The sequence below is a fragment of the Prenolepis imparis genome, unplaced genomic scaffold, assembly GCF_030444845.1.
Source record: "Prenolepis imparis isolate NDT839.2.m4 unplaced genomic scaffold, iyPreImpa1.0 SCAF_1, whole genome shotgun sequence".
Classification (NCBI taxonomy): Eukaryota; Metazoa; Arthropoda; class Insecta; order Hymenoptera; family Formicidae; genus Prenolepis; species Prenolepis imparis.
Window position 1 is genome coordinate 685,955 of NW_028141159.1, and position 15,108 is coordinate 701,062.

The 15,108-nt window shown below is 40.7% G+C and overlaps 1 protein-coding gene across 5 annotated transcripts in view; it reads right to left on the reverse strand.

The window, feature by feature from the left end:
* Window positions 1-15,108, reverse strand: part of Ipk1 (Inositol phosphate kinase 1) — a 78,369-nt gene that overhangs the window by 41,918 nt on the left and 21,343 nt on the right. For 2 of the 5 annotated variants that reach the window (XM_083045969.1, XM_083045979.1), the window contains exon 2: window positions 4,439-4,491. The exons of 2 other annotated variants lie outside the window; for them this stretch is intronic. In XM_083045969.1, the coding sequence (XP_082902095.1) occupies window positions 4,439-4,491 (53 nt within the window). Of the gene's footprint in view, window positions 1-4,438; window positions 4,492-11,418; window positions 11,618-15,108 lie in introns of those variants that run through there. One more of the 5 variants, XM_083046006.1, reaches the window with a different exon arrangement.

The following is a 15,108-nucleotide window of genomic DNA, read 5'->3' on the forward strand; positions in this document are numbered from 1 at the left end:
TATTCCACAAAGTCGCAGAAACCTACTTTCCAATTATCTTTCTTTATATATAAATCGTATATTTTTAAATACCTCTATAATATATATATATATCTCCGGAGAAAATAAATTCTTATTTTCGAAGAATTCTTTCAGAGGGTAGGATATAAATCCTTTGCCGCTCTCGCCCTTCTTCCCTTCTCCACAACTGTACAATAGTTATCTCGTCTAGTTGCAAAGACTCTGTGTGCGTAAGAATTGTGAGTAATAAATTACAAGTTTACGCAGCAACCGTACGCAAATTATCCTTTATCCGAGCGGTACATAATAACGTAATCCGCGAAAGCAACGATACTCTCTAGCGGTATTTAAAGTAATAAGCGGGTATATATGTATATAGGGTCAAAACGCGAGAGATCATCGCCAACTCTCTCGTACGAAAACTCTTGAGGCTACCAGGAGGACAAATGAACGCTGTCATCGGGACGCACCGGTGTGCGTTGCCGTTATATTGCTTTAGCCTTGGCTCGTATTCGTTCGAGGCGAACTTTGCGAAGGCGATGATACGAGGATTTAACGCTCGTTTTTAACGCGCCCGAGAGACCAGAGCGTACGTCAATCGCGAGAGATTCATTCTTTCTCTCCGTCGTCAACATCAGAGACGCGATATCTCGGATGAACGCGAAAATTCAGGTTACATTGGAAGGAAAAACATAAAACAAGTTGAATAAAAATATCTTTTTTACAACTAAATATAGAATTATATCTCAAGTATAAATGCACAACACGTGCGTATAACAATTCCTAAATACTTTTGCGATATAGATATATCGCAAAGCGTCTCGATTACGGGGACTTTTATTACGCGACAAAGACAGAAAAGATAAGAAGCGGCGCGACATCGACGCAAAGTAAAAATTTATTTCGCGCGCGAGTTATATAGAGTCGTAATAATATAAAATGAACGTATCAACTGCTAGCACGATCGCCTTCCGCGATTTACACGCGATCGATAACGCTCTCTATGAGATAAAAAATAATTAATCGAGTTTTCATGCGCGCCAAGAAGCATCAAAAACTTTGCGAGAAACTTTTTATTGGACAGTTACATCGTTCTCTTGTATAAAAATTTATATAAATAGGAAAAAGAAATTCTCGCGCGCGAGTTTATCGGAAACAACGTTCATTGTAACGAAACATAAATGTTTGTCAGTTAAAATATTTCACGCATAGCTATTAGATAAATAAGATAAAAACAGAATTTCCTCGTAGACTTAAATATTTTATAACTCGTAATTAAATTTTGCAACGCGTTCGATATAGTTTTCAGAGATGTCTGATTTGACACGTTGCTAAATAATTAAGGAGATAAAATTTCGCATTACATTATTGGTTACATTTCTGGGCAGACCGCGGCATGAAATCCCGCGCCAGCCACGGAGTGGAAATCGCGCAATGACGTTCGATTAGCATTTCGAGGATTCGATTATGCGTCATTCGCGGAGATTGGCTGGAACGAGCTCTCTCGTTCGGGGCAATCAATTTTTATTATTAATAATTTACACCCCACGTAAGCCCGTAACCTATTGCGAACCCTTCCCGCGAACGCCTCATTTGCGTCACGTGTCTATTTTATCAGGCGGCCTGTCGCAGAATCAATCCCCGTCGAGAATTTATTTTTAAACAAAATGCTCAAACACGACGACGACGACGACGTCTGCCTATTGGCGCGCGAGAGAAACGATTGATGCCCCGTCAATTTGTCGCGTTCGCAGGTTACTTGTAAACAAAGTCGCCGACGCGCAAGGAGCCAACGAGAATGTTTGCGACACGCCGTAATAACAGTCTCCATTTATCGACAAAGTATAGGTACTGATACGACGTGGAAAAAATTTAGCTCGCGCGCGATATACGACTCAAACTTTTGAAATGTCATCATTTTGGAACTCAATATTACATACATTTGATGCTTCTCGCGGGCTTTAAATCTCACTCTTGGCAATATTATCCCGGGTAATGAGGGAGAGGCGGAAAGAACAGCGCGCGCGAGATTGCGCAGAGTCGAGTGCACCGAGAGTGCACCGAGAGTGGCGGTCGACGAACTTGGAGCAAAAGGTTCTGAGCGCGCGTTGCGCTACCGAGACGCGCGTTTTACCGCTTTTCCCACGGCCCCTATTCCTTCGCAACGTTTCAATCCGCGTCGCAATGGCGGAAGGAGGCCGAAGTCGTTTCGCCAAGGAAAAACTCCGGTCGGCGCGGTCGATCGGTCGCGGTTAGGTCGGAACATATGGAACGACGAGCGGGGTCGAGCGCGGAATTATTCATCGACCGTTTGTCGACGGACAACAGGGACATATAATCAGGACCGATGGTCTACTTGCGGAAGGAAAAGAAAAATTTCAGATTTCAATTTTCACCAATTATTTGGATTCCATCCACGATGACGGACGGTTCAGAATTCTTTCGCGAAATTTTTCGACGGATGATACCTCCAAATTGTTAATCGTGAATTTCAAATGTAAAGAACGCGAGAGAGAAACGAAAAAAAAAAAATACGTCGGCGCCTCGAGGAGAGACTCGTTCGCAGAAACGTTTTTCTCCGTCCGATTCCTCCAAACGAGAGGAAGGGGGAGAGAAAAAGAGAAGAAAGAGTGAAAATTGGAGACCCCGTGTATTCGCGGAGATACTGGATTCGTCGGGTTCCCGACATTCCCGAATTTCGCGGCGGTGCCGCGGGCAGTCTTTAGGGCCCCCTGCCCCCTGCCCTCTGCCGCACACGCCACGTTCTTTCATACAATTTCGTGTGAGGGAAATTTCGATGCGTAAGCTCAAAGTATAAATAGGGGGACGCCGGCATTAGAGATACTCGACGTTTTAGAGCGCGCTGATACTTCGCAGTCAACGTTATCTCGCGAATTTCAAAGTGTAAAAGAGATTTGATATCGCGATAGCCCCCCGAAATCCGAAATCGCATCGAGTGAGGAAAAAAACGTGCCATTGGAGTATCCGCGATCTCGCGATCGAAATTCAATAGAAACCATTCCTAAATTATAAGGCTTTTGAGGGAGAGTCAGAATTTTTTTACGCTTTTTTATGTAGGATGAAGGGGTGCCCCACCTGCTGAAGTAGTTCTTACGTAAGATTTTATCAAATGTTCCTCTAATAAGAATAAATTTAATAAACATTTTTTTTCACCAAAAAATCATAAAAGATTTCATCAGTTTCATTCATTGATTAGTCGTCTTTATCAACGATTTTAACTATTTTATAAAAATAATGAAAATAAAACTTGATATTTCGCACAGACTTACTTTGGTACAATAAATGTATTCAACATTCATATAACTCACATTTAATCAATTCTCCATCTCTAAAATAGGGTTAAAATATTAAAAAATTTTAATAGTAAAATTGTAAAATATTACGTAAGCTACAAAGGGGGAGGGGTCACAGAAAATCTTAGGGATGGCTCCATCGTGTTCTTGCACACATTCGAAAAACAGACCGGATATATCTCCGAGAACGAATTAATCTCGATGTTATCTCGGCGCGTTGTGATGTCACACTCGGCGGCGGTTAACTTTATAAGATTGTTTGCGTTGCGAGAACGCGCGGCTTTTTTTTATAACAGCGCGACGAAAAATAGCGCCGGCTCTATTTGCGAAGACTGAAAAATATTCTCGATATATCGCGCGTTTTTTTTTCTTTTTTTTTCCACAGCGAGAAAATTCTCCTCTCCTTCCAGAATCTCGCATTTTCCCCACCGATCGACCGATGTTGCGACGCGGCAACGTGATCTCGTGCTCCTCGTGCAATCGTCGCACGTGGCAAACGCACACACGTGGCGATAATAATTCCGCGATATTATATTTATATATCCCGTCTTTTGTGGTACAGAGCTATATATCGGCAAAGCGTGATTTGTAACATAATGGGCATCGAGAGAGAGAGAGAGAGATTCTCGAACTGTTAAATACAGCTCTCTCGTTTTCCGTTCAATTTCAAGGGGACATAATTACGTAACGACACTTTTGTAGCATAGCAATTATTACGTAACACCAATGAAATCCTTTCCCGCGTCATTATTTGCGCTCTTTGTGCGCAATGTCGAACATTTCATGTGAAAATTTATAATCTTCATCTCACGTGCGAAAGCACCGTTACTTAAATTACATTTTAATGTAAAGCATTTTAATGTAAAGTTAATCTTTAAATAATGATAAAGGACCTTTCTCTCTCCCTCTCGATTGCTGAACGAGCAAGCTTTAAAGTAGTTTGCGTATTTTTCTAAAGTCTTTGTCGCAAAAAGTAAATTTCATAATTTATATAGATATATTTTATGCAGTATCTTTGAGTAAACAAAATTTCCTAACATTTGCTTGCGCAATCATCTTTAAAAATGCACAAATAGTAAAAAAAATGCAAAACAGGTTATATAAAAATTAATACAAAAATTCACTCGTGGCGATGATGCGTCGTAGCCAAGGACGAACGATGCTCCGCCAGGCTATCCTGTAAACAATATTTTTGCTTTCAGTCGATTACTTGGCAAATTAGTTTCACTTACTTAATAATAAAAGCATGTATCTCACGTATGTGTGTACGTGAGTCGGAACAATATCTTGAGCGAAATTACGACGCAAATCTAAAAGTGTTGGCGTTATCAGAAATGGATACTCGCGAATGAAGACAGTTTCGTGATTGACAACCGTGTGTTCAATCTCGCCGATGATTAATAATATTTTCAGTCGAGGAAAAAAAACTCGATAATCGAGCAAGCCGACGTACGCAACTACGCAGTCGACGTAGAAAAAGAAATCGATCGGCAAGAATTCGCGCCGCTTATGGCTACGATGAGGCGCTAAGGAGCGAACGCACTCAAGGACGGCTGCTATTTAAATTTTGACCCGTTCGTAAATCTTCCGCGCGCGATCTTTCGACTTTGATAATCCCGTGTTTGCGTTTCGAATAACGATTCAAAAAACACCTCGCGCATCTAATGTTTTTTTTTTTTTTTTTTTCAATCGTCAATTTGATTAAATCGCACGAGCAGGCGTGATTATTATATCGATATGCTTATCGATGTAATTAAAATGGAATGAGACGGAAATGCATACCTCGTTAAGTTGTTAACTTTACATTTACGTTTTTTATATCGTATATATAAAATGTAAATGTGTCGTGCACGAAATGGAATCGTTTCCACAATTTTTGCAAACGATATCTTTTACATTTCGTAGATTCGTGATTACGTCAGGATCTTTACCTTTCTTCTCGCTGCGTCGTCGTCGTCGTCGCGAGAACTCATGCATTTTAACGACAATTTTGAAATTGTAATCCGCACCCGTTCGATGGTCTGAAAAACCGATCCGCCGCATAATTTCACGGTTCGCGCTTTTCCCCGGAGACGACGAACGCGTGGAAACGCATCATTTTCGCGGCTGATGGTCGTTATCAATGAGAATCTTATAAAACGAAATTTATAAAAACAGCTGGCTTTCGTATCAATCTCGTTAGTCTTTCATTTATCAATTTCTCGATTAATTTTAAGCGTTGTTGAATTATTTAGCGTACTTTTCGTATATCATAGTCGCGCCGCGTTCACATAACTACGCTGTAAAAAAATGTTGTGTAAAATTACAACTATTATAGTGGGTAATTTTAAGACCCACTATAATAGTTGTAAATTTCCACGCGTTTGTAAATTTGCAGTATATACAAGTAAAATTAATTTCTTCATTTGTAATTAAGCTGATTGCAAAAGTAAATTTACAATATGTATGTAAAATTATAAAACGATAATATAAAAATATTTTTTATAATTGTATTATTAAACATATTATTAAACATATTATTAAACACGATATATAGAATATTACTGTTGTATTGAGTAATATTACAAAAATTTAGATAATTACATAAAATCTTTAAAATATCATATTATTTCGTAAGTTTCCATATAAAAGAAGATATATTTACATAATAAAAGATAAATCTACATAATTTTGTGGAATTACATAATTTCTGTAAAATTACATGATTTCTTATATTTACAAGACTAATCATGTAATTTTTACACCTATTATTTGTGTAAATTTACTAAATTTTTTTACAGTGTATACGCTCCATGTCCTGGTAATTCTAATTAGAAGCAGCGCGTATAATACACTTATGTAATTTTAGTTGCAAAAGGATCGAGGAAAGCGAGAAAAATAGCAAGCGGAGGAAAAAAAAACAAAAGAGATAATTAACGGTTTCGATTGACTAGAAATTACATAATTAACGGGCAATAATTAAATATCCCGTCCCGCTATCTTTATTATTATTATCGTTATTGTCGTTTCGCAAACTCGTTTGCGATGTTTCCAATTTGCGTTGCGTAAACGTTACGTATCGCAAACCTGTGACGTAGAGCGATCAGTTTTGTGTAAAAAAAGAATCCGTTGGATTAATCCGAGTACTTTGACGAAATATTGCGACGTCGCGAATAAACCAAATTGACAATTTAGACGGACGATAACAATGGTCGAAAATATAAGCTCGTGTGTCAGAATAATAAAAAAAAAAAAAAGAATTATATTTCAAGCACTATTGTAACATTATGTATCTACATGTTACTTATAATATAGGTATGTCGATCGATCGCGCAGACACGACTATAACTCAAGTATATAGCATCCCGCGATAGATGCTATATACTCGATTATAAATAGTCGGCCCCGATTAAATTCGCGTTTATCGGCGAATTAGCGATTTTATCGCCCGACGTCCCGAAAAAATCGGCTTCTCCCCACGCGATTAACGCGACGAATAACGAATTTCCAATCGATATCGCGATTTTTTCTTCTTCGTCTACGCTCTTTCCTTATTTCGATTGATTTTCTCTTCAATATATGCACGTAGATGTATGTATATTAGAAAAAAAAAAAGGTCAGAACGATAACTTGGATAATTTCGAACGACCCTCTTTTCGCGACCATAATTTTTCCCTCGGCTCCCATAATTAACAGTATATAGATATGTGTATATATGTACGTTGGAGCTATGTGTAATGTGCGCCCGCCCCCTTTCCTCTCCTTCGCAAAATACACCGTTAGTTTTGTTTAATTATGACTTGTGACCGTTCCTTACGGTTAATGGCGTAAGTGGAACAAAAGACCATTCCGCGGAGAAACGGCGGATATAAAAATGCAATTTGGCGAACGGCTTAATCCATTAACGGATATATCGCGGCAGAAACTCGACTCAACCGTGCGGCGGTTGCGTTATAGCGCAAACGATGTCGGTGAATGTCAGATTCGTGACGTTCGCGCGCGGAGGAGATGGTGATTTCGCACCGTTTCCGGCCAAGAAAGAGCGTCGAGTAAGGTAGAACGTATTCGCTTCCACTTTACTTGATGGCGTCTAGCGGTATATTAAAAGAAGAAACAATCGGAGAGCGGAATAAAATTATCGCATCTTTATATATAAATGATTGCAAATTATCACGCAGTTGCTTTGTGTGCAATGTCGAGAACGAGCTCTCGCTAGATCCACCGTGTATATATCTCGCGGCCGTAAACTCCCCTGTCGTCTCTCTCCGCTCTCTGTAATCTGCGTGGCGCGTAATTCACGCAGATTGCAGACCTGGGAGTGACGACAGAGGCTCCGATGTCACGGCACGAACGTCGAGAACCCGAATATACCGTTCTCGCATTAAATGCACTCATCTGTAATCGTATCTTATTCCTCGTTCCACGGAAATTGTTGCCCGAACGGGAAGGGAAACGACGATCTATATACGGATCTATATATACTTTGTTACACGCGCATTCGTTATTATTTATGGCACCTTTCGTCTTTCTTCCGACTTCCTCGACCGTTTCGAGCCGACGCGACGTCGGCGCTCATATGCGCGTGTGTATCGTATTCCTTTTCCAATAGCGAGAATTTTCCTCATACGGGGGGTGAACGTCGCGAGAACGTTCGATATTCGTAATTCCGTTCAAACACGTCAGATATTCCTACAGTCACCGCGAACGGAAATACCGTCTCGGCTGGCATCGACATCGGTGTATAGGTAGGTAGTAGGGTAAGCAGATATACCCTTCGCGGACGGGGAAGGGAAGATCCGGATGCTGTGTCAACTTCATTCACGAAGAATGCATATACAGAGTGGGACAGGTCTGTCTGGCACCCTTGTGTCTCAAGCTCCCTCGTGTATTCGTCTCTCAATTAAACGTAACCGCGTCGTTATTTCTCTCGCTTTCTTTGTAAACCCTTTCGTCTATCCGCGCTTATATATATATATATCGTTGGTGTGATTCAAATTCGCAAATTTAACAACTTGATTTATCTTTCTACTCTACATTTTCATTAATTTCTTCCTCTCTCTTTATATACATGTATATGACGAAAAGTGAAAAAAGATTGAAAGGTAATACATGTACGACGCTTCTTGCCTTCCCGCTTCACCCACGTGCGTTTTACACGCGTTTCAACAAGCACTTTGCTTCCCTCATTAACATGTACGACGTGTCTCTTGGCTGTAGCGCATCTACGTCGGTCGATTAACGAGCGACAAAGGCAAGCCGGTGAATACGAGTCGCGAGGAAACACCCTGTATAAGTTTATACGCTGCGTCGGAGTATAAATAGACACTTGTGACGTAGCCCAAGAGTCGAGATCCACGAGGTCTGCCCCCTCGACGAAAACAACATGGCAAGCCGAGACGAGACGAGCCGAGTTGAGTTGAGTTACGTATAGCAGCTATGCTTCTATACTTCTGTTAACGTGTGTGTGTGCGCGCGCGCGCGCGCGCCGATGTTGCATATTCGAGAAACACGCACTTCTGCCAGAAAGAAAATCTGAAAGCGGATGATAAAGAAGATAACGAGCATCGATATAGGCGGTTATCGCGTCGCGAATTGATTCAAGTGACACGTGTCGTTTTTTATACATTTAAAAGTACAATATCCTGCGTCGGCGATTTTCATAATTTACAAACTTAACGCAAATATGTTTATACGCGTCTTTAGCGCGAAGGCTATATACGTTAAAAAGTATATAGCCTTCGCGCTAAAGACGCGTATAAACATATCTGCGTTAAGTTTGTAAATTATGAAAAGGAAACTCGGTGGCTTTCGCCAAGACCTCCCCCTCTTCGCCAATATCGTGCCTACGTAAACGGAAGAAACTCTTATCGGGCGTTATCTCTTATACACACGCGTAGTCGAGACTAGGAGCTTCTTTCGCAGCTATAGCTTCGCGCGGGCTGCCAAAGATCAAACGGCATCTCTCCTTCGTACTTTCGTCGCGCAATAAAACGCGCATGAATTTGTTATCAAAGAAAACACGTAAGAGAGCACCAATTCTTTATCGCCGTGTTTGTTTGACGCGTATACTCAGACGCGACCACGTCGCGCGATAGCAATAATATTTGATCGCCGGATTAAAGATCTGGTGTGCGAGTCGAACGACGAAGAGAGGAAACACTTTCTTCGATCGCGATAAAAAAAAGAGTGACATTTCTTTCGCGAAACAAAGTCTTTCGACGCCGTTATTACTCCAATCGTAATCGAACAAAACGTGTCTGGCGGGGCAACTTGCGAAAGACTCGTTTTCTTCTGCGATAAAGGATTGTTTAGCGACAAAATTTGTCGCAATCCCCGCGACCATTTGTCTTTTGATACGCTATACAAGCATCATATACGCACGATGGTTGCAAAAATAAAAACACGTTCGCGATGTGCGAGACGTGCAACGGCGCGAGATGGGTTTAAATCTACTTGGACGATCATTAGCGTCAAAGCTGGCCGTAACTCGCTGTTAAAGCGACTGTTATTTCTTTCTCTCTCTCTCTCTCTTCACCTCCGTCTGTCGAGAGAAATGGGAAAAGAACGATCGCTTTCGACTCGACGGAAAATTCATAACGGAAAGCCGGCAATTAACTCTTTCGTACCGTGAAAATTCCACTTAATTCAACGCAACGTGAATTAAACTTCCATATTAGCACGCGTAACGCGAATTAAAACCGCATTCTGTGTTAATTATTATTTCATTTTAAAGTCATGTATATGCATTTTGCTATATGTATATAATGGGCGGTCTTGTAAACAAATAAACAAAAAACATAATTAGCGAGTTTTTATGCTATATAAATTATTACAATGTTTAAACACTTTATAATATATTAAACTGTAATTACGTCGAAAAAAAAATATTATTTCAAATTTAATCGAATGACAATATAATTCGCGTTAGTACTGGAGATATGAAAATGTTTCGCCGGCCAAATGGGCGGACAATGGAAAGGAGCCGAAATGGGAGGAATAATATGTGAGAGAGATACAAGAAAAGGGAGGATTATATTCACGAAAGAAGCGAGATGAATATCCTTCCAGCTGCGATGGAGAATGCTGACGCCCTTAATCAAATTCGCCGTTCCAATAACGAAGCTATCTCGGGATGAAGCGAATCGGGAGGAAGCGAAGGTGGAGGAGAGTACCTGGAGAGGATTTCACTTCCGACTAGCCGGCGCACACTGGATGGATCGACGGCGTTTCGAATCTCGACAAGTAAAGTTGGGACGACGGTGAACGAGAATTTGAGAAACATCCATTTCCCGGCTCGTGTCGTCCACTCCTTGCAACGTTTGCATTTCCAATTTCCTGCCTCCCTGGTCACGGCTACGGGAGCAAACGGACGAGAGAGAGAGAGATAGAGAGAGTACAAATTACATTTGATAAACTCAAAGATTAATATTACGCGAAAAATCACGAATTTCGTTTAACGAAAACGACGAGAAGATTAAAAGGAGAGGGCGAATAAAAAATTTCTTTCTCGTTGAGAACTCTACGTCAAAAAAATTCTCTACCACACCCTGAAAAAGATGGGATACTGCGTAAATTCCGAGGGTGAACAAAGAAAAGGGCATGTGAAGGCTGCGGCAATATGAGAGAAGCTTTACGTATAAGACCGATCGCGTAGCGCTTGCACCCTCGTGAAACATCTGTCGAAAATGAGTATAAACCTGCGTGAAACGTGGTAGATATATATAGTATAGTATAGCTTTCCATTGACGGATCCAAAGCGGCAAAGTGCGTCCGGTGCATAGACCAAGGAAATTGTACTACATTCAAGAAGAAGAAGAAGAAAACGACTGTGGTAATTTTCGAGAAATCGGTCTGGATCTTCGAGTCGATTGCTTCATCGACTCCATTTTTTCGCGGTCTTTCTTTTTTTTCTCTCCTTTGCCTCGTAGACACGCTCTCTCGCGTATATACCCTCGGCAAACAAAGGCTTAATTTCGAGGCAGCGTTTAACTTAATTAAAAAGCGAGATAATGGACGATGTATTCGCAATATCCAGCCATTTCACCGCACGCTTTTCTCTCACGAAACGGAGCGCTCGATTGTTCCGGGCGCAAAATGCGAATACACAATGCGATCGTGTGATAACCTTTCACGACGGAGATTACGGCGAAACGCTCCAGAACGTGTTTCACAAAGAGAGACTGGTACGGACGCGACGCAGACCTGCGTGCAAGACCGTGACCCGAAACTTGCATGTGCATGTGCAGCGAGCGATGCCGAGAAGGCTGAAGAGAAGTACCAGCATGTTCCAAGTTCGGGTTTAATCGATGCGTTCGCAAAGATCGCTGAAAAAAACAAAAAAATTGCTTTTTGCTCGAGAGAGATAAGTCTCGCAGCGGGGGAGGCGATACGAGACAAAAGGCTAATGCGAAGGACGCGTAAGAGCTTCGTATACGTATATATAAAGATACATCGTGTGCTCCGAAAAACCGCATATCGAAACGTAGACTCTTTGTAAATTTTCCTAATAATAAGTACGTCTCTGATTATCTCTAATCTCGACAATTTACAACTATAAATATTCTTTCCTTTAAAATTTTTACGTCTTATTCTAGTAAGATTGCTAAAAATAGAAGAGAAATAGAAACAATTGCGATTTATTCTCACACCCAAAAATTTCATGTCATTTTCTTCGAAAATCGTCGAGAATTGGAAGAAAATAAACAAAAATGTTTATCGTTGGCGATCAATCTTGACTCGTCAAGTATTTAAACCAAGAACAAATAACATGTAATGTTATTGCCCCATACTACCTTTTCTAAATCCACCGAAATAAATCCTGCTTTATTATTTCGTCTGACAAAATTTTTTTTTTTTTTTACGCAAAGTCGAAATTAAGCCTGATTGTGAATCCTTTGCTAATGCGACGCGTCCTGCGCAAGTAATTGAGTAAAAACGATTATAGGGACAAATATAGCGGCGTCTGCCACGCCGCGAATTATACCGACGCAGCGAGGAGATTAAAATTAGATCGCCGAACGCATATTTATATGTATACGCGCGAAATTTTACGTTTTAACATGGCGCGCTTCGCTTCGTCATTGAGACACGCGACGCGTTCGAGTGGAAATAAAGAAAGAGAGAGAGGGAGAGAGAGAGAGAGAGAAATCCAAGGAGAAATTATAAAACAAAATACAACGTGGTGTGTGGCGGGCGCGGGCGGCGACGCAAATACTCCGTGCTCTGTGTCGGAAATATTAAGCTATAGGTCAGTAGCTGCGCGCCCAGGCGATAATTTTTACGCTTACGTTAGCGCTAAAAACACCTTTGTGTTAGTCGATAAATGTGTCCGCGATCGTGTATATATCGTATGGCCTGTATAAAACGCCAATCTGCATCTATATCGATCAGCATTGCCGATCAACGATGTCGAAAACGATATAAAGTTTAAAGGCAAGCTCGTACAAAAATGCATAGATTGAGTATCGAAGAATAAAATTCGCGTCATCGTCGCTGTAAGTTTTTTTTCGCGCGAAAAGAAAGTCTATACGTATAGCTCTTCTAGAGGATAGCTGCTAAAGAAAGTTTCCATAAAATGCGCGCGCGCGACTCATAAAATCGCCGAGGATAGGAGTGTATATATTCTCTTTGATTAATAAACGTGACGAGCTTAAATGCGATTCGATCTTAGAAAGACCCCCGAAGGGAAGTGGGGACAGAGGAACTAAAGCGCCTCTCCTACGAAAGAGACCCCCTTCCCCTTTTCCGCTTTCACCCGGCGCAGCTGTCTCTCGTTTCGTTTATCGTCGCGTAATGACTCTTCTGCGCAATCAATGCGTGTCGCCTCTCCCACTCGCAATTCACGATTAATATAAAAGAATCAATCGCGCGTACAGATCCCGATTTATTCGCCGTCGAAATGTCAAAAGCGTATCTCGAGAAGCTGAAATGTCGGTGAAAAAGTTCATCCTATTAAATTTATGCTCAATAAATTAAGGGATATATATGCAGTCCCGCTTTTCCGCCTTAAAAAACATTGACGTCTCTCGAGGCAAAGTGTCCAAGTGTGATAATCCCGACGTGATAACCACGCTTTGTATCAGCCAAACCGCGTTCAGAATTTCCGTCGAGATTAAAGCTCTCTGCCCGCAGGACCGATAATTATGTTTCGCGCATGTGAGTATAACATTATTTTCCTCAAAGACAAAGTATCAAAGCGTATTTAAATGCCAAATAAAATCACTTTAAAGTACAAACAATCGCATTTCGAAAAGTAATATTATTTAGTCATTTGACGCAAATAAAAATCGAAAGCATCGGTTAAAGAATTAATATGTGAAGCCGTATTGAAACGAATGGCATTATAAAAGCAGAAACCTTGTTCGAGTCGGGCCTATTGAATACAAATCAGTGTTTACGAAACAACAGTGTTTATCAACATGCGAATCTCATCATCGATTTTTCATACCGCGTTAATTGATATTACAATAATAATCGTCCAAGCCAAATAAAAGATGAATAAATTTCATTTTCGGAAATTTTCTAACTACGTATTATGTATTTTAATCGTGTAAAAATATTAAATTCTCGTATATAAAATTCCAGTTTTTGCAAAAATAATCACGATTCGTTTGTATTTTTGTTCGTCGATAATATATTCCTCTCGAATAAGACTTCTCGTATATATCTTTAATAAACACGAGTTTAGAAACAAAATGTTACAATCATTATATAGTTTGACGACGTAGTTTCAGTCCGCCGCAATTTCGCAGAGTGTGCCTAATCTCGCGGATAGGAAACGACTTTTTCGCGGAAACTATATGGAGGCGATAAGGCTCGGGAGCAGCTCGAGTTTGACCGCAATCTGTTAGCAGTATCTGCTGCCAGATGCCAAACGCTTCGCGCCAACAAGTTTACACGCGCGGTGTAGCTAATTGCGGTAATCTAGCTTAATGTACTGGAGAGAAGTAGTTTCGGCTAGTAGTAGCCGGCGGCGAGATTGTTACGAGAGAGATGGAGCGTTCGCCGCATCAGCGCAACGTTCCGAAATTTCCCATTACGGTCCGACTCGGTATATATATACGTATATATACGTTAGGTATCGTTAGGTATCGTGAATATACAGGTCGCGAATATCGTATACGGATTGACGTAATAACGCGTGCGTATATAATAAACGTGACGTAAATGCGCAACGAGAGAACATTTTCACGCAACGAACGATATAAAATCCTACCGTCGCTTCGGCTTTTCTCGCGGAAGAGAGGACTTTGAGGGGAGAACCTGTTTTTGCGGCGTACAAGGGAAGTTAATCCCATCCCGTTATACGAAGACCCTGAGTCGACACAGCCAGTCAGTCAGCCATCCACCCCCGAAGGGCTGCGCGCGACAAGATAATACGAATAAAACGTGATTATCCCTATTGAACAATGAGGAGAATCCGAACCATTGGATAGTCAAACACAATTTTCATTCTCGCACCTTCTCTTTCTCTCCTTCTTAATCTCTCTCTCTCTCTCTCTCTCTCTCTCTCTTTCGTCGATTGCGTCACAGTCTTAATTAATTAAGGGAGAAAAAGTATTTTATATAAAGTAAGAGGCAACAATGTACAATAATCAATAATATAGCAATATATATATAATATATATTTCAGAAACCCCCGAAATAAACGATATTAATTGCCTCGAGAGAGAGAGAGAGAGAGAGAGACCCAAATTACATCACATTATTGCTATATCCGCAATTTATATATGAGGCCAAGCATGATTATTAACGCGTTGCGGCGTAATTACTAATGTATTCCAGGTTATATTATTAAAGCCAACACGATTAATCA